The sequence below is a fragment of the Ammodytes marinus genome (genome assembly GCF_949987685.1).
Source record: "Ammodytes marinus genome assembly, chromosome: 23".
NCBI classification, from domain to species: Eukaryota; Metazoa; Chordata; class Actinopteri; order Uranoscopiformes; family Ammodytidae; genus Ammodytes; species Ammodytes marinus.
This window is the reverse complement of record NC_137227.1, coordinates 12,409,953-12,429,303: the sequence shown is the minus strand read 5'-3', so window position 1 is coordinate 12,429,303 and position 19,351 is coordinate 12,409,953. Positions and strand designations below refer to the sequence as shown.

Sequence of the window (19,351 nt, the reverse complement as noted above, 5' to 3'; positions counted from 1 at the left end):
TAAAGTGCCCAGTTCAAACAATCTATTGCAAATAAGCAGTAAAAGATTTAAATTGGACAAAAACGTTTGCAACAAAGCTGAATAGCTAACATGAGTGATATGATGAAAGATCAGATCACATGTGATCACACCTGATAAGTCAGCTGACTTCGATGACTATTGTTCAATAACATCCAAGTTCATGTTTACATAACCCCACCCATCTATGAACTCATTTTGTAATCAGTCGATTACAAAATGGTAACCAGGATCAGGTAGCTGGAAATATATAATTTATATCTTATTTTCTATTAGAATATTATGGTACAGAGAATGTAACTCAGGTCATTTAGGTTAAATTATGCAATATGCAAAACTTGCATTGACAGCGTCTTGGTCATAATTTACACACTAAAAATAATAAATGTTTCCCTTCATTGGGGACACAAACATTCATTTACAAACACTATCTCAAATGTCGGCAACTCCTTAAAGTTTCTAAAGCAGATCATGTGATTTTCTCTCCACTGGAGGCAGTTTGAGCAGCTGGCAAATTGCATTGCATTCTGGTCCATGCTGCTCTTCCAGGAAGTACCTGAGGCCTCGGGCGGCGAAGTTAGAGGCGCCTTTGGGGGTCTTGGTGGAGTGAATCTGGGGGTCAGTGAGGTACGTCAGCCCTTTGCCATTGGCTGTCACCCAACCTGTGAGACACAATGGAAGATTATGGTATGTCATATTGGATAAGAAGATATATTGGATAAGAACATATCCAATATGACAACATATCAACGAACTTAATATACTGTATATATATTTTTTGCAGTGATACGTCATTGACACACACAAACACACCTTGCAAGTCTACAACAACCTCCTTGCAGTCCGAGAACAGGTAGGTGAAGTGTCCAAAGGCAAGGCCATACTCCGTAGCCTGGAAACTCCTGTCCTTCTTGCCAGTGTTGTTGGTCAGTTTGACGAAGTCTCCGAGCATGTAAGGCTCCACCGTCACACAGCCCACGATCTCATCTCCATTCAAGATCTATTCACGAGGACAAAAAAACAAGAAGGAAATCAAGTAATATTCAAACACAATACAATGATATGGCTGCACGAACACGTTTATTAGTGTTAGCGACTATATTTTATATCTACAAAGAGGTGTTTGAGCGTGATAGTAAGTATTTTGTCACTACTAAAAATACTCAATTGTGCACTTACAGTATTGCATAGTGTTTAATATAGTGAACAATATTTTCCCATTTCCATTCATTCAGGAATTTGTCTCTTCAAGAGAAGAGACAATTTAGAGAATTCTGACACTTAGCAATTATTTGTATTCCAACTCCCCATATTCCCTTTTCGACAGCTCATAGTACATTCTAGACTCTAAAAACCAACAGAATATTGGCTCTTATACTGTCCTGAGATTTTCTTTCTAGCTATAAACCGACAACTGGTGTGTGCACTTGAGTAACACATTTGAATTTCATCCCAAACTGCTCCAAGGCAGCTGCAGGCTATCCTGCACTCTGAAGTTATGCATTTTGTGGGCGCTATTAAAATGCTATTTGTGATTCATTTTAATATTAATACAACATCTTTGTTTTGTGTTTGGCGTGTTTATTTAGTGTGTGTGTGGTTTTGCCTCACCAATAGCGCCTCAGAGGGAATGAAGAAGATCTGAGCCATGACTTCCTTGTCGTACAGACTCTTATTGAACTCAGTCACATAGTGCTGAGCCGTCATCTGTCTCTCCACATCTTTCAGGTGAAACTGGATCTTCTTTGGTTTCAGGTAATCTTTCCCCACGTAACTAAAAGGCATACATACACACACACATTCAGACTTGTAGTGCTTGTATGAAAGGTTGCGTCGAGAATGTGCAACTGCTGCGTATATATCTATATACCTGCTCAAGCGTTCCTCCTGGTGTAAAAACTGAACCCATATTGCCATTCTCTGCTTGCCCTCCATCCCCATTGGCTCCCCGATGTAAACACAGGTCTCCCTGGCGGTCCACAGCCCCGTGGCTTTGGAGAACTTTAAGTGAAGAGCACCTAATAGAGATGACATTGAGGATGAGGATTTTTTTTAAGGATGTTTTTATTATGCAAAAACTATTGTGTCAACATTTTTAAGGTATAATGTAACACTGTGCATTGGGAAGTACAGTAATTTATGACAAATTATTATGTAATAACGATGGACTGATATTCTTAGAATGTTGTAATCATGGAAACTTCTTCACTCTTGTTTAAACTTTATTTGCTCCTCACTAGTTCGTTGTTCTGCCTGTGTGTTTCGCCTTTGTGCTGCTTTGCCCCATCCAGAAAATATATAAATTAAAATGTAGTTATTTCACACTCACTGCTAGCGTGGCAAAAACAAAAACATGTGCCGAACAACTTTGTGATATCAAACTCACTGTAGGCGGTTCTGTGTTTCTTGAGTTTGAATTCTGTCTCGTCACTTTGCAATCTCCTCAGCAGACAATCATGGCAAACACCAGCCAGCAGGGCTTGGTAGTCCTGCTGTGTCAACAAATACTGTCTCTCTGGGACAAAGATACTGGGCTTTTGGCAGCTGTAGCACGAGGGGGTCACTTTTTCATTAGAAGTTACTTCATCGCGTTGGTCTCCGTTTTGACACTCCTCCAGCATCTCGAATGAACTCTCCATGGAATTTTCGATGGACGTTCGCTTCTGGTGTGGGGTTGCTGAGGGTTTCTTATTAACATGTTCAACACGTACCGAGTCACCTTTAGTCTGCATATCTGGGTCAACATTAAGGCTCTCCAAAGGTCCTGGCCTGGAGTCTATGACATCCAAACCAATTGGGTGGTTTTGCTGCGTGGGATCGTGAGCTGAATCGGGGGTTTCAGAAGCAAGCGTTTCCATGAGGAAGAAGCAACCGTCAGGGGATTTGCTGCTCTGGTTGGTTCCTGCTTTTAATAGAAGACTTGGCTGAGGTTTTGTGATGGTGGGGGAGTTTGGGTCAGCTGAGATCTTCTCCCACGACGACTGGGAACCGAAACTGTCCCCGAGAGAGCTGGAGGACGTTTTAAGATTTAGCTGGGATAGGGATTGCACCGCCTCTTCAGCTGTTGACGGTTCCCGTGGCACACCAACGATGTCGGCCATCCAATTGTCCTCGGTGGCCAGTGTCTCTATTGCAGCTTGTATCAATTCAAACTTCTCGGAGTGACTACTGGCATTGGAGCAGGAAGTGGCAGGCATTGCATTTCTCAGGTCTATATGGGAACCGGCACCTGAGTTACAACCCTGTGACTCTCGCTTCTTGTTTTTATCGGCCGATTGTAGCATACCGTTTGACTTTCCACCGTCAAACCCTGTGGTCAGGCAGCTCCGATCACTAGCATTTGCTTCACGTTCCATTGCAATATTTCCTGAACTACTCAAGGAGAATTTATCCCATGAGGAGCCAAGGACATCTGTGCTTCCTAGAGTGGTGCACAGGTCAGCATGTTGAGGTGGACGTACATCAGAGGAATATTTTGAACCTCTCTGTTGTGGCTCTTGTCCTTCTGTTCTACCTTTTGACACTTTGCAGGCCTCAGTGCTACATTCTGTGTTAAGCGTACCAACGGTCGTCCCAAGTGCAGTAATACATAGCCTGGTCCCATCTATATGGTCTCCCTTGCAGTTTGTGTTGGTGGTCTCACACAGTGACGCGTGGTACTTTTGGAATCTCTGCATCACCTTAGCAAAACCTTCCAGAGTGAAATTTACAGAGGTGTCTTTGAGGACCTTGAAGCTGTCAGGGATGAAAGAGCCTATGTCTGAATTAGGGAAAGGCTCCACTTGCAACAGAAGCTTGACTTGGGCGACCCAATGCATGATTTCAGCACAGAGGCCGTCTTTGTCATGGGTATCCGCATTGCAGTACTCGTAGAAAGTTGCTAAAGCCTTTTGGCAAGCCTGCGTTGCCTGCGCCACGGCCTCCCGCGAAGTGCCAAGCCATTTGTGAGTGACAGTGAGGGAGTATGCAGCCTTGAGGAAGGTGTGGAGCTCCTGCTTGCTTCTGACCAGCTGGCCTTGGGCTTTGGTGAGCAGGCCGATTGAAAAGGTCTCCCTAGCCTGCAGGAGGAAAGGCTGCCTTTGAGAGACAGGGCACTGCACTGAGAAACTGTATGATAACAGGCAGGTCCCTTGAGTCACCTAGAGAAAAAGAGAGGATAGAGTAAGGCTGAAGAGAAATAATAGATAAGCAAGACGTATACCGCTTCAGAATATATTTCCGAAGATGTTACACTTACAACCTCATGGACTCTGCTGTGAAACTAATTCATTAATTTATGTCTACTTCAATATTTAAACAAGGTTTGAGTCATAACTCAGCCAAATGTGAACACATACATGATATACATTTTAAGATTCCATAGGAAACGTCATGTTTTGTTTATTTTACATTTTTATGTTTTCCTTCTGTATCAGTGTAGGCCTTATGCAGCGATAATTGTCACAATGAGCAAAGACAGGCTTATACATGCTTACAGTATATAGTATATTTCTATGCTGTTTGACAAATACAGTATAAACAAATGTAGGCTTAAAAAAAGCAGGGCTCAAGTCTCAGCTCATAGCTAATCAACTGACTCTTGGGGCAACATTAAAACTCTGTTCTTAAACCCACCAACTCAAAAGGGGCGATGGGGGATGCAGGGGGGGGGGGGGGGGGGGGACACACTTGTCAAAAGAACAACGTACCACATTGGTCAACACATATAGTGAAGTATACTGGCTGTATACCACCGCCATCTTAGCTGCCTGGGCTGCTGAAAGAAGACGATGCCTCCTGTCCCCGAGTAAAGACTGCTCCACACAGTCAGCCACACAGAGATGAGACATTACACAAAGCAAAATGATGCACAGAATACATTTCATCCAGTTGGACTTACCAAATCAATATCTGGACTTGAACTAAAAGTGTGGAAGTCCTCATCATTCATGGACACCAATATGTTGGCCAGGATGCCAAGGGAGGTTCCAATGCCCTATAAAATAAAACGACAAAGCAGTGTGTAAACTGGGTTTGGCATGTTTACAAGCTCATAATGTGGCAAATGCAATGACAATATTGTGGTTGTGTCAGGGCTACCTTTTTATCAGGTTGAGGAAGTGCGTAGAAACCAACCAGCGAGGCCCAGATAAGCTCTGCAGCTTGTAGCCACAGGCCTGAAACCGAGCACACAGCAGCATTAATATCAATGTTTCAGAGGAGTCAGCTATTGTCCTTAGTTCAGCTAGACAGATCTTACCTAGCTTTTGCAAAGACATTCCACGCACTTGAACGCTAACTCCCTGCACAAGAGCCCTGTCGCATTCAGAGTGGTACGCCCAACAACCTGTAAAATAAAAAAACAAATACTTGCTTTTTATTTTGCTTGTAAAAAACAACAGAATGCATCATTAAAAGGCAATTAAAATGACGTATTAAAAGGAACCAACCTGTGGCCCCACTGTAATTAATGAGACTGCTCAGTATGTATTCTGCCTTCTGTAGTTTGCCTGTAGGGAAGATGCTCATGATGGTCATAGGTATCCATCTCTGTTTAACAAAACCAAATGTTTGTATAATTGAAATGTGTAATGATGACAAAGTGGTTAAAGCTACCGTGCGTAACTTTTTAATCTAAATGAATTTCAGAAGTTACACACTATATCTTTAAAGCCTTTTCATGTGTAATAATAATCTTACTGTACCAGAGTTAAGGTAGAGTCTGGCCTGTCGTAAGACCAGCTGTGGGGCCACGGGGGTACGAGGGTGGTGTCTGTGGAGTAGCTTGGTAATTTTAAGCAGCCGTCCAGACTCATCGATCCAGTAGAGAAAACGGTCCACTAGGAACACAACCGCCAGGGCTGTGCATGCCTCCTGAGCCAATATAGAGGCCTTAAGAAGAGTCTGGCAACCCAATAAACATACTAGGTAAATATATTTCATTTGTTTTCAGTAACATCCCAAGTAAACTATATGACTTAGCTTAGTGTGATATTGTTACCAGCAGCTGAGATAGGTGCTTGCTGATGAGGTCACTTAGGTTGGTCTTGTCATCTGCGCCGACTGACTGCTTATACTGCCACTTCTCCGGCACGAAGGGCCACTTCATATCCACGGCCTCCTTCAGGAGAGAGGCCAGCTCTGAACACAGGGAGTCTAAGGGGAAATGAGAAATATCTTATAGATACATTAAAAGTGCATCTGGCATTGCAAATATTAACTTGGGAACTAAAACGGGAACTACTTGATGTACTTGTTAACTTTTTTTTTTTTTTTTTTAAGGACATGATAAGTTTTCTTAATGCTACACTAGAACACTTTTTACATGATCATCTTCATTAAGGAAAAGTTAAACGGATCATCTTAAGAAAATGTTGTCGCTTTTATGTTTCAACATCAGCATCACAGCAAGAGATAATTGATGTCAAAAAAAGCCATTCAATAGGTTTTTTTAATGTGGGCAAAGGGACTGAGTTTTACTGAGTTTAGAGAAGGGTTTACAGTATAATAAGCAATGTCCCAGTTTGCGTGGATGAAAACCATTAGATACACAAAAGGAACTTTGTGCCAACTCCATAGTGGATTCACTGACCATTTTGTAAGGAATGTCTTGGTTCCACACAAACTTATATGTGGATCATATGTGAGCGTGATTAATTTAACACCCCGACCCCCAATCTCCAACCAAATCCAGTTCTCGCTTCCCTTTATACCCCAATGAAAAATGACCAAACAGCTCCACCTTGTGTCTGACCTTTGCAGCTACAGTAGTGCAGCCTCTCTGCCTCTGTTGGCTTCTGAAACACTGTTAGAGCTCTGGCACACTCCTCCAGTAAGTCCCCCACTTCCCGGCTGTCCATTCCGGTAAACAGACTCTTTATGAGAGTGATTCAAGACTGGGGGAATTCCATGGAATGACCAGACTGCTGTTGAGAAAGGATCACACCATCTGGTCTGTTTGGGAATTTCAAAACATGAAAGATTCAAGTCAATTGATGAATTGTAAAATAAAGTGAAATAAATGAATAGATAACAGGACAAAACAAAACTATTGTTTCCATCCATATAGGCCTTTGTGTGATGTCTTTGCTGATGTGCCTGTATTGCCATTAATGGTAATTGACCAAAATGGTAACAATTATGGAACTAACTTCATTTAAATCTCAGTTAAAATCTCACTTTTGAACTTTGTTTTAATGAATTTCTTGTTGTTTTTGCTTAGATTTTGTTGTGTACATTGTTGATCATCTCTGTAAAGCACTTTGTAACTTTGTAATATTATTAATATTATTATTATTATTAGTATTAGGACATTTAACAAGTACTTTAAGAGACATTTGCTTTCAATGAATCACACAATAATATAGAGTATGAGTAAGATTAATAGGCCAATGTTACAGTTTTATGTAATGCCAAATACTGAGTGTAATGCATTCTGACAATGAGGAACTTACCCACCACAGATATAACTCAGCAAGGGTAGAAATCATTTGTGTTTCAGTCGACACATTTAAAGTAATTATACAAGCTTAAGTCAAACTTTAACTTTATGAAACTGTCTCTTTCGTTTTTACATTCCACATCAATCAGCACCTACAGTTTGTTATGGTTTCTCTTCTTCTTCCTGGTAGGGCAGGACTATACGGTGCTGCCTTCAAATGCAATCGGAAATATCTCAATTCTAACTTCAGAGCGCTTGAATCCCAGCATTGTAGAGCAGGACTAATTGTAGGTTACCATTTTTTTTTAAATAGTAGTCCAAGAAGACATTTTCACTGGCATGTATTATTGTAATATGGCAGCTAAAATGTTAATCATATCATCTTTCAAAAAAAGTAACACTATTGAAACCTTTTAGTGATTTACATTCTCAAACTGACTGTATGCTATGCCTACTTTCTACATATCAGCAAGGCAACCAGTGAAACAAAAATAAACCAGTTTCACTTTTGATCAAATAAACCATTTCATGCAACAGGCATGTGGACAGTAGCTACACTATTGACATACAGTACAATGTATGTCAGTTAAAACAAGATGTTTACTTAATGTGGCACCTTTTTGATGAACGTTACCCATACACGTAAAAAGCAGCATGGCAAACCTTGTCATTAAGGGTAATATTTATTAGTAATAAAATGTATTTACACTGTATTAAATATAATGCATCCCAAGTCTACTACTGCAGCATGCTGTCTGTCACTTCATTATTGCAAATAGATTTACAAAGCTCCTGTGCAGGGCGCTCAAACTAAAAACTTGAATGCTGGTCTAAATGAAGTACAATAAAGTACATCTTGTACTGACTCTGGACTGGAGACCATGTGTTGTTGAAGATCATTTTGATTTGGTATTCTGGACCATACTATATAATAACATAATACATATATATTTTTATCACTGCTGCTCCTTTGGGAATAGTGAAGATGAGTATTTGAAATCTTTTGCTATTTTTTTTATCTGAGATGATACAACTTTTTTGGGAAACATTTATTCCCCAACTCTAACCCAGGGCCGGTGGACTGGGTACCACTGGACTGAGCTGGGGGAATGGAGGTTGGCCAGGGAACTTGTATAATTTATCATTTGACCTCTTATACAGTAAATACCTTGAAGTCTAGTTGTAGCCAATACTTGGGATGTGTTAATATCAATTTGTTCTCCCAGAAATTGTAGAATCTTTGAGCCCAGCATCCATTTAATTTTAACTCTCAAAAATTAATGTATGTTTGAGTAATAGTAAAATTATTTATTTGATGAATTCATATTATCCATCTATTAGATACATGTAGTTATTTAATAAAATGATGCATTACTTACTCGAACAATATCTGTGGAAGCATCAAACCCAGAATATATCATTAGAAAAGCAGAAATGTTCAAAATGTTTTAGATTGAGCATAGCGGTGTGTAACTGTTTCAAACATCATCTGTCCTATAAACCATTTGTGTGCTATATGGTGACAACATTGGGTTTTGATATATTGTTCTACAGTTTTTACTGGATTATTTTAACCTGAGTTGTTCCTGTGCAGATACAACACATGTGACTACTACTTGTGTCTGGGTGTCGTTCTATGAATTGTGAAAAGTATTTGGACTCCATGAAAAAAAGAGGTTGGGTACCTTTTGTAATTCTTCTTCATTCTTATAAAGGAGGACAGAGAGAAGAGCTGCTAAACTGGTGCAGAGAAAAACTATTCAGACCTGGCTGGTCAGACCACAATGAAACTGACCAGCAGCTTCATCCTGTTTGGTTTAAATGGCTGTAACCACCAAGGTCAAGTTCTTAATGCAAAGCACAGAAAAAACAAGAAACAAGGCACACATAAGTTGGGAAATAAAGAAAAAGATTTGAGTTCAAAGTTTAAGAACTTCTTTTGGTATGATTTAAGTATTTTTTGCATTTTCTCAATAAACTTTTTCTTTTGCAGTGGTTATTCATTTAGAGAACCACCCTTTTATTTTTTATTTACACAAATGTTGTTGATTTAGAAGTTTTATTTATTTCAAGACCACCAAATGATTTCAAAATATTTATTTACGTGTGCAGACATTTAAAAAAAATAGTGCAATTTTTGAAACTATATCCATCTCCCTGGTGCAGTCAAGTTAGTGAAATATAGCCTATACCAGAAACTAGTAGAATAGGAAATGTGCAAAAAGCTGTGTAAAGGTGACAAGGGCTACTTTTCAGATGAACACACGCACTGACAGATTGTTTTTGGTGGGTGGGTGATGGTGCGTATAAAGCAGCTCATAACAAGCATGTGGACGGACTGTGGTGTTGCTGTGATACTACCAATAGGCGGGACTGTGGCTCTTCTGCAGTGCGAGCGCGTGAGCCGCACAGCTGGAAACAACGAGCGCAGGGGGCTGGCACGCGGTCCAGCTGCGAACAGATGTTTGAGCTCAGCTGCTCCTGCCTCACCAACTACGATACACATCGCAGTCGCGTAACGTGCACACAGCAGCGCGCCATGGAGAGGAGCCGTGCGCATTGAATTGGTTCATATGTCGCTTTTAAAAAAAAACGCATAGCCCAATTCACAGGACCGTCAGGCGTCAACAGTTCTTGTGTGTTTGGATCATCGGAGCTTATACGTAGCCAAACAGACAGTTTTGAGTTCGCTGATGTTGGTGATGTAACGCTTTTCATCTCAGTTACTACAGTAACTCCACAACTATTCTCGCTGTCTCACTGCCTCTCCTCTCAGAGTATGGGACCCTTCAAACTCTAAAGGTAAGAAATGTGCCAGATAACTTGCATGCATAGGCTACTAGAACTTTTTTTGGGATATTTTTACGCAAGGAGGGCTCCATGTTATATCCCTCGTCTGGCTATGCCACTTGTTGACGTGCCTGTCTTAAGGGTGGCTCGATCCTTGAGTTGATATGGATCACAGTGTGTGTGTGAATGCTATTGTACTATTGTGTTGCAACAGTGCACATGACCATGCTTGGATGTCTGCCTGCTTGCACCATCAACCACAGCAATGTCAGACATCCATTGTTGACTCATTTGATAGGCATGCATACAGCTTTTTTGCTCACAAAGTGCTCACAGCTGTGGTGCTCTGACTCGCAGACCACATGCACTGCCCTGTCCCACAGCTGTCAAGCATCTACTAGTTGAACTAATGCAATCAAACTGGCCTGTGCACGCTCATTTTCAGGAAGAGAGGAGCATCACCAAGCAGAGTAGGGGGGGGGGGCTATTTCTAAAATTAGACTGAGGGAGCGGTAGGGTCTTCATCCTGCCTTGTACGCGGGAAATGGTGGTAAACAAACACGCCTCTTGAAGTGCAAAGTTATGCCTTGATCCATCTATCTGTGGTAAGAGAGGAGGGAAGATGCATTATGGCTTTCATAGGCTTGCTGAGCTATATCCATCAAATGTTCCAGAAGGCCTAATGACCACTGAACACCTCTGTGCTGTTGTGAAATTCTCCATGCCTGGTGAATAAAACACTCAAGGCCATGCTAATTGGGGGGAGTCAGCCTCGGCTGGCTGACAAGCGAGAGAGAGAGAGAGAGAGAGAGAGAGAGAGAGAGAGAGAGAGAGAGAGAGAGAGAGAGAGAGAGAGAGAGAGAGAGAGAGAGAGAGAGAGGGGTCATCACATCACCACACGTTGCTACCTTGCCCACTTTATTTCCCCTGCAATCAGTCCACCTCATTGCCCATTCTCTCAAACAGGCTGCAGCAGCTCCTGTCTGAGACTGCAGTGATCCAAGGTGATTTTTTTTCTCCCAGCGCCCTCACACTATAGCAGGGGGATTAAGAGGTATCTTTGAGTGTCTGGGGGGCGGAGGGCTGATTTACTTGCTCTGCAGTGGGCGGTGGTGGCGCGAATTCACCCCATGCTTTACCCAACCAATGTTTTGGTGCTGGATCAGTGGGGATTTGACTTGTAAGCTGCCTTTCAGTCTAGATATTTTTTTTGAAGTCTTAGCAGCTGTTGTTTTGGCAGCCCCGTCCACATGGCAAGCAGAGAGAAAGTCACCTCAGTGTTATAGGCTATGGGCCGGGCGAAGAAGCATGTCGCTGATTAAACTGTGCCAGTTTTGAATATGGGACAAGCTTGCTTTGTGTGTGCACTTGTACGTTCCGAGATCAGCATCTGATTCGGAGAATGCAAATGAGGCGAAGGGCAGTCAGTCAGTCAACATCACCTGTCACACGTGTGTGAGGCTCACTACACTGAAAGACACAAGCACAAAAAATCAATAAACCAATTTGTCCAAAGTCCATTTTTATCACACCGCGTTATACAGCTTATTTGATCATCGGTTAACCCCCATGGCCTCTATGGTTTGCACCACGAGGAAGTGGTGCTTGACTTGAAAGACGTGAAGTTAAAAAAAAAAATAGAAAGGGATCTCCAGGACTCAAAGCACCTGACGAACAGCGTGGGGGGAATCAATCGGAAGGAGGAGAGTTTTTTAACAAAAAAAAACGCCTCCGCATCTCTCTATTTCACCTTTCTCTCCCGTGCTGCCGCAGTGCAATTACCTCAGGGCCTTTCGGAGCGGCCACCCTTGATATTTAAGCATCATTTTCCACCAGCGGCTGCCTCCTCTACTCTACCTCAACCTGCTGCAGCATGGCTCGCACTTATCACAAAAAGCCAGGCGTAATTGGTTGTATTGTGAAGGGCTGTTGTTTTATGCCAACAGGACCAGCAACAGCTACACATATGGAGAGAGGGAGGAGGAGGGAGGTGGAGAGAAAAGGGAAAGGCTACAACTAAAGGGAGGGAAAAACAGTGAGGAAATGGGGCTAAACAAAACTCAATCATTACAGAAAAGCGTAAGTAAAGTGTGCTGGGCGTTGGCCATCATTGGCCTGTATTTACGGTCCATTGCACTTTCTGCCACACTGTCCACTGCATTCCCCTGTTCTCACTAGCTCATATCCCACATCTGTTCCACCACAGTCCCCTAATACTTACACTACTAATCAGCTGTGTCAACCTTCCTCGCTTTACCTGCTAGGTCACGTAATGTTTTGAGCCATTCATTAAAAACTGGAACGTTTTTACTCCTACGTATACTGGTGCAAATGAGCATAATGGTATTTTAATAACTGCAGAGCCTGTGTATGCAGGTAGGCGTCTGAGCTATTTGTTAGGAGTGCTTTTTTTTATATATATTTTTTTTATATATTTTTTGGGCATTTTTATGCTTTTATTGATAGTGTAGAGACAGTGTTGAAATGGGGCAGAGAGGGGAGTGACATGCAGAGAATGACCGCGGGCTGGAATCGAACCCGGGTCCGCTGCTGGCCGAGGCCCATGGGGGGGACGCCCTACCAACTGAGCTAAGGGCGCCCCTAGGAGTGCTTTTTTAATAGACACCAGAAAAAGGGATTTAAAGGCACAGTCTGGAGAATGGTTTTTGTCAAATTAACTTTTGGTTCAAATCTGTGATATCTACGGTGGCCCTGAGAGCTCACAGCACTGCAACATCAGAAAACACATGCAAGAAGACAAAACGCAAGCAAATTAAGAAAACATCTTCATCAATTTGACAACACATGCGCAGCATTTAGAAAACGCGCAGCAAAGACCACAACAAAACACATTCGAAAAACGCGCAGCAAAGTTCACAACAAAACACATTAGAAAAACGCTGCAAATAGGCCGAAACACAACGGAAGTGCTTCTGTAAGTGTTTCCAGAGGACACTTAAAAGTGATGCACACGTCCAGACAGGATTGTTGCGAGCACCGGATTTCGGATTTCAGTCAGTGGTGTTGGAAAATGACATAAAAAGTAAGTGTTTTTGATTTATTTTAACATTGTGATCGCATGATTCAGATATTAGCCTATTGAAGTGATCTGCGGTAGGACATGTGCATCACTTTTAAGTGTCCTCTGGAAACACTTACAGAAGCACTTCCGTTGTGTTTCGGCCTATTTGCAGCGTTTTTCGAATGTGTTTTGTTGTGAACTTTGCTGCGCGTTTTTCTAATGTGTTTTGTTGTGAACTTTGCTGCGCGTTTTCTAAATGCTGCGCATGTGTTGTCAAATTGATGAAGATGTTTTCTTAATTTGCTTGCGTTTTGTCTTCTTGCATGTGTTTTCTGATGTTGCAGTGCTGTGAGCTCTCAGGGCCACCGTAGATATCTACTCATGATCTGTGTGCTCGCTGAAATCAAATCCATTGTTAATGCACAGCCACGGCTCTGTAAATGGGCATGTTGCTAGCCCCTTTGTTTACATACTCATTCACAGAGCCTGGGCTATGTATTAGCCAAATATTTTTTTCCCACTGCAGCATGGACAGGTGATGACTTAGACAAAAAGTGATTTTGACAAAAAAACTTCCTCCAGAATCGCTGACTCCACCTTTAAACAAGTCCTGCATGATCAGAGGTTGAATCAGTTTTGGTCCCACTCCTACTAATGTGACAGGAAACCAGTGATCCTTTAATTATGACAGTATAGATGTGACATCAGGGGACAGCTTCGGATTGTGCTCCAAACTTTAAAGAACTTACTGTATCAAATGTACAAGAAGTAAACTTTCCCCCAACGGCTAGTCCAGAATAATAGCCATCTCTACTACTTTCCTCTTGTCCCTCCTCCCACGAAAGGGCTCAGACCCTGTAAAATCTCAGGCTGTCAGTGGTCCCTGCTCTCCTCACCTTTAAAGGCATGGCTGCAACACAGAGGAGAGAGAGAGAGAGAGAGAGAGCGAGGAGCGAAAGACATAGAAGGGGAAGGTAGCTGCAAGGGAGAGAGTTAGAAGCAAGGAGCTATAAATCAAACTGGCGGGAATTAAATCAGTCCAAAACACGCCGGTGGATGAGCCTGGTGGGAGGGCAGATCGAAACCTTACCACTGGGAAACCTCTTGGCCTGTGTAGTGATTACTAAAGGCAGTGAATTAGCAGTGATTCGGATAGCGGGATGGTGATTAATTAAAGTTTCAGTTGGCTGGCATCCCTCTGTGCTAAAACAGATGGTGGGCGTGCCTCTCTCTCTCTCTCTTTCAGAAAAGGGAATCGAAAAAATCACGCTTGTGGTATCCTGCACCTGCAATCAAAACATGTATTTGTCTACCTTTTGTACCTCCTGTCTGTTTGCATTCTGTAATCTCTCACGCTCTTTATCTGAATGCGCATGGTGAATGGTGTATTATGGAGACCCGGAAATTGTTTGGGTTTTTGCGGTGTACTCAGGGCTGCGAGCTGTTTTTCTTGGGAGGAATACACAAACAGGAACTAGCAAAGGCCGGCACTGTCAGAAAGAAAAAGCCTACTAGGGGTTAAGTAAGAGACTAGCTGATGGGTGACTGTGAAACTCCTAGCATTCACACATAACATGAAACTAGTTCACAATGACTACTGTCTAAAACTGTGTAAAACTGTGACAGGCAGGAGGACATGCAACAATGAACAATGCAAAGGATAGACTAGCCTTTAGATGTAATATGCGCCCTGGTCTGGCTCTAGCTGCATTATTATAATTCAAACATAAGAGCTGATTAATCTTCTCATCTAACTTTTGACCAAAGTTCAAATATGTGCATTTCCCAAGATATTGAACTTTAAGGCAGGAAACAGCTAGCCGAGCGCTGTTAAAAGGAAAATCTGCTAAGGTGAACCTTTTTAAAAAGGCAGAGTCAGCTATTCTGGAGAACGCTTGTTGTCAAAATCAATCTTTGTCAAAATCAGTGTATATCTACTCAGGAACGATACCTGTTGGTACTGTGTGTGCACGCTGAACTGTGATGTCATAACATGGAATGTGTTGTTGTAACAACAGGATGTGAGACTCCTTACTTCAGCAATGCATTAGGCAGAAAGTGCAGTCTGACTGTGCTGTGCTCTGAAATGAATAGACTGAATAGACTGATTGGCCTGGGTGTGCAAAAAGAAACTCTAATGTTCTTTAGCAAAAGATAATAAATCACGTGTTCTCTTTCACACAAAATGCCCTGCGGCTTTGTCTTTTTTCATTTCATGGCAAGAGATTGAGAGGGAAGTTGTGTGTGTGTGTGTGTGTGTGTGTGTGTGTGTGTGTGTGTGTGTGTGCGCGCCGGGGAAATAATAGAGAGAGAGAGAGTGAGAGAAGGAAATGTGAGAAAGGAACTTCATCTAGAAGTCTTGAGTTTTTATCACACTCGGAATGCTCCAAGCCGCTGCATATTAAATAGTTTGTAACAAGGTTTAGAGAAAAAAGTGAGTGTGAGCGTGGACAAGCAAAAACAGTTGGCTCGCCACATTTCACACACGCATACCAACACACCCTTCCGGTATTTGTTATGAAGCAAACTTTCACATCTCAAAAAAAAAAAAAAAAAAAAAAAAGGACAGACATTGAGCAGGAAGCGTGAAAACAAAGCAGTAAAAACAGTCGGACACAATGATACATTCTTGTGTTTTGGGGAGGGGGGGGGGGGTCGGTATAGGGCAGAATTTATAACGGCACATAGGATCTATTTTTTTCTTTTTGGTCTAAGGCATTACACTTTTCAATTGAAGTCAGAAAGCTGAGATGCCAGACGTGAGTGAGTGTGCCAGATGGGGGACAGGATGCGTGACTTCTTTTGTTTTTTGGGGGGAATTTATACAACATGACACCCGGACAGCTGCTGTGTTTTAGCAGAGACATTGTGAAATCTACACATATTTCTCCCTGGCTTTCTTCTATTAATTTAAGATAATGAAAAGGGAGCTGCTTGAATTCTTTGCATAGTCAGTAGTGTCAGTATAGTGTACTAACACTGCTCTCCATCTGCTTTTTAGACAGATTCAAGTGCTGTTTTTCTTCTTTTTATGTGTTCTATCATCCCTCCCTACTTGATCTTTTCCCCCTCTCCAGCCAACAATCTCTTTCCATACTCCACTGGGCTGAACTAACTGTCTTCCTGAAACACTAGTCTTTCTCTTTATCTCCCATTCCTACTCCCTCCCTGGCCCTGCCTCCCTCGCTCCCTAAGGACCAACTGTAGCTGCTAATCTCTGTTTGCAGCCGGTGCGCGCCCCCCCCCCACACACACACATACACACACATACACATACACACACCCATGTGGCATTCTGTGTTGTCCAGGGAAAAGGAAATGTTTCCCCTTCCTGCTCTCAGTACCCTGACGTCCGTAAATAGAGGCTGCCACCAGGCGCTGCGCTGTGTATAGGGCCCCTCTGGAGAACTATATCGGTCCCATCATACGACACCCTTGCTACAACTTCCTGAAGCAAACTAGAGGGTGTGGGGCAAAAGATATGGGTGGTGTTGTGTGTGTGTGTGTGTGCATAGCATGAAGAAGTGTTTATTTGTGTTTTTGCAGTCTTGTAATATCCACATGGAGCAGGAGCAGAAAGATGAGGTAAGGCTCCAAAGTGCAGATAGATGGTCTTCACTTTGGAAACTCAATGTTACAGTCAATAAATGACCCTATTACATTGGAAAACATTAGCTTATTTTATAGATACTACACACAAGCAAGTTATCTGCATCTACCAGTCTTTTTATCTAAATTTTACACTGTGTTCCAATGAATTTGTCATTGGAAGTCTAAAGCTAAAGCATTCAGAGTTTCCATTGTGGCATATGATGAAAGGATGGAAAACACTCTTAGCAATGCACTCAGCATTAAAGTGAGAGTGAAATCCAGGGAAAAATGGGGGGTAAACAGCGAATAGGAGACAGATAAGAGAGAAAAAAAACCCATCTGCAAAGAGATTTATTGGCCTTGGTTCCACAGCAAGAAGCACCAGCAAAACCTCCCATGTGAGGAAGAATCAATATCTCATTTTTATATTGAGTATTTTTCAGATATTGATATAAACTATGACATATTCCAAATCCCATTTCATATAAGCAAATGGATGCTCAGCCCCAGCACTATTTTACTGATAGACATTAGAATAACATGATGTGTAAAAGTGAACCAATTCACAACACAGTATAAATGATTCATACTGCATTATCTAACGTATATATATAAACCAAAGACAATTAAATGTTCTCTTTATTTTTTCCACATTTTGCGGAATGATAATGAGGGAAAGATTATATCAATATGAAATTACCAGCACCCCTTATTTACTGTGGTCTCCTGTGTATGCTATAGTGTGCTAGCGCTAGTATTGCAACCAGTGGTGCTTTGAGCTAAATACTAACATCTGTATGCTAATATGCACACAGAGACAATGTTGACATGCTGATGTTAAGCAGGTTATATGTTCGTCATTTCTCTTTAGGGCACATTTAGTAGGTGTTTGGTCATAAACCAAAATATTTGGCACACTTACATTTGACTTGATGGTGGCTACATGCCATTTTGACCCTTATCCATACAGATCCACTGCATCTTCCTCTAGGACCAACATTGCCATACTAAGAGCACTGCAGCAAAATCCTGTGGATACGATAACTTTTTGACTTGTTTGTGTGAGACCGAATGAACAAACTCACGTGTGCCTAAAAGCTATTCAGAGGGAGTGAATGCAGCTATATTCACGCCCATTATCCATTAAAACATCAATCAAATTTGTTTCACACCAATGCCAGTGGGGTGGGAGAATAACACTAAATCAATGTCTGTACGGGGACACTGTGCATTAGCACAAGGTATTTACTTCCAGCATGGATATGAGCCATTATGAGAATATCAATAGCAGGATGGATATCATTGTCTGTGTGTTCGTCAGTGGTGTCTTATCATCAATCAATGCTGGTCTTTAGTTTTCGCACATGAAAAGATTTGCACAGCCAGGTTCCCTGCTAATGTGTGGGCTTCGTAAAAAGGCATAGGCTACTTAACACTTTCTGTTGTGATTTAGACAAGGAAAAAGGCATATGTAAACAACAGTATTTACTTGTCTGGGTAGACAGTATGTATGCTGCTCACCCTACTTAAGTGCTGGATAACTGTTTTTGAATGTGTTGCTCTGTGCTAGGGGACAAAGCAGTGAATATTAAGATGGCTGGAGGTTACCTTTTTTCTCTCTGTTTTCTGATATTTTCTTGCATTTACAGTGTATACATAGTATATACACAGTGGTTCTGAGCCTATTTGACTTTTTGTAATACAAAGTGGTGATACATTTTCCTCTTGTTCTGTGGCTATACTAGTGAGAATGACAGGGACAGGGACAGCAGTGAGAGAGGGGGCATCTATCTGTGTCCAACCCAGAGGATGTGACATTTTTACTGCCCACTGAACCAGCAGCCCAATGCCAATTCAGGCACGGCCAGGATTGACCAGGCACCCATCAACTTCCCTTTTATCCCCCCCCCCCCCCCCCCCCCACCACACCACCGCACTGCGCCCCAACCCACCACCCCATGATCGATTGGCCCTGGATCACCGTCGCCAGGCAACCGTGGATGATAGCAACAAAGCTCTCACAGTGTGTGTGTGTGTGTGTGTGTGTGTGTGTGTGTGTGTGTGTGTGTGTGTGTGTGTGTGTGCATGCATAGCTTAACAATCAATCTACCTATACACAGCTATAGAGTCAGTGGGGAAAATACTTAGAGAATTGCAATAACACACGGAAGGGAGTGGGGAGCTTGTTAAGGATTTATCAGTCTCTCATGTCTTCATCCAAAGAACAGAGAGAATTCTACATATCATTAGCGAGCACTTCGGGACAGATTGCCACAAACTGTACAATTATGCTGAAGTGAAACAGAAGCCCATTCCTTTTCTGTTTTTTTCACACAGAAATCCATCTCAGCTCAGAATGGAGGCGACACTCATCACTCATAATGACTCTTGTTGTGTGGCTGTGACGGACTCACTCCCAAGGCCACTTTCCTTGCTGTTATATTCATGCGATGTAGAAGGCAAGGTGGAATTTTGTTCCAGGAGAATCTATACTAAAGAAGGGTTGTTTT

At 42.1% G+C, this 19,351-nt stretch overlaps 2 protein-coding genes across 3 annotated transcripts in view; one reads left to right on the top strand and one right to left on the bottom strand.

Moving 5' to 3' along the window:
- Positions 1 to 266: 266 nt before the first annotated feature.
- On the bottom strand, positions 267 to 7,571 carry alpk1 (alpha-kinase 1). The gene is made up of 14 exons (XM_080052462.1): positions 7,452 to 7,571; positions 6,752 to 6,951; positions 5,999 to 6,153; positions 5,703 to 5,901; positions 5,448 to 5,507; positions 5,258 to 5,344; positions 5,098 to 5,174; positions 4,898 to 4,993; positions 4,707 to 4,811; positions 2,405 to 4,157; positions 1,889 to 2,036; positions 1,630 to 1,792; positions 832 to 1,018; positions 267 to 680 (listed from the first exon to the last, which is right to left on the bottom strand). The coding sequence occupies exons 2-14, from the start codon at positions 6,855 to 6,857 to the stop codon at positions 478 to 480; spliced, it is 3,339 nt and encodes a 1,112-aa protein (XP_079908588.1). The 5' UTR covers positions 6,858 to 6,951; positions 7,452 to 7,571; the 3' UTR covers positions 267 to 477.
- Positions 7,572 to 9,971: 2,400 nt separating this feature from the next.
- LOC307269546 (RAS guanyl-releasing protein 2-like) overlaps positions 9,972 to 19,351 on the top strand; it is a 44,226-nt gene continuing 34,846 nt past the window's right edge. For both annotated transcript variants that reach the window (XM_080052524.1, XM_080052525.1), the window contains exon 1: positions 9,972 to 10,240. The gene's annotated coding sequence lies outside the window, so the exon portion shown is untranslated. The remainder of the gene's footprint in view (positions 10,241 to 19,351) is intronic.

What these genes read in the sequence shown, in the direction of transcription:
- alpk1 (XM_080052462.1), bottom strand. Translation starts at nt 6,857, where the DNA reads ATGGACAGCCGGGAAGTGGGGGACTTACTGGAGGAGTGTGCCAGAGCT. An exon ending in AATGTCTTTGCAAAAGCTAG is followed by an intron (nt 5,175 to 5,257) that starts GTAAGATCTGTC and finishes GCTCGGTTTCAG; the next exon opens with GCCTGTGGCTACAAGCTGCA. An exon ending in TATATGTGTTGACCAATGTG is followed by an intron (nt 4,158 to 4,706) that starts GTACGTTGTTCT and finishes CTTTTTCTCTAG; the next exon opens with GTGACTCAAGGGACCTGCCT.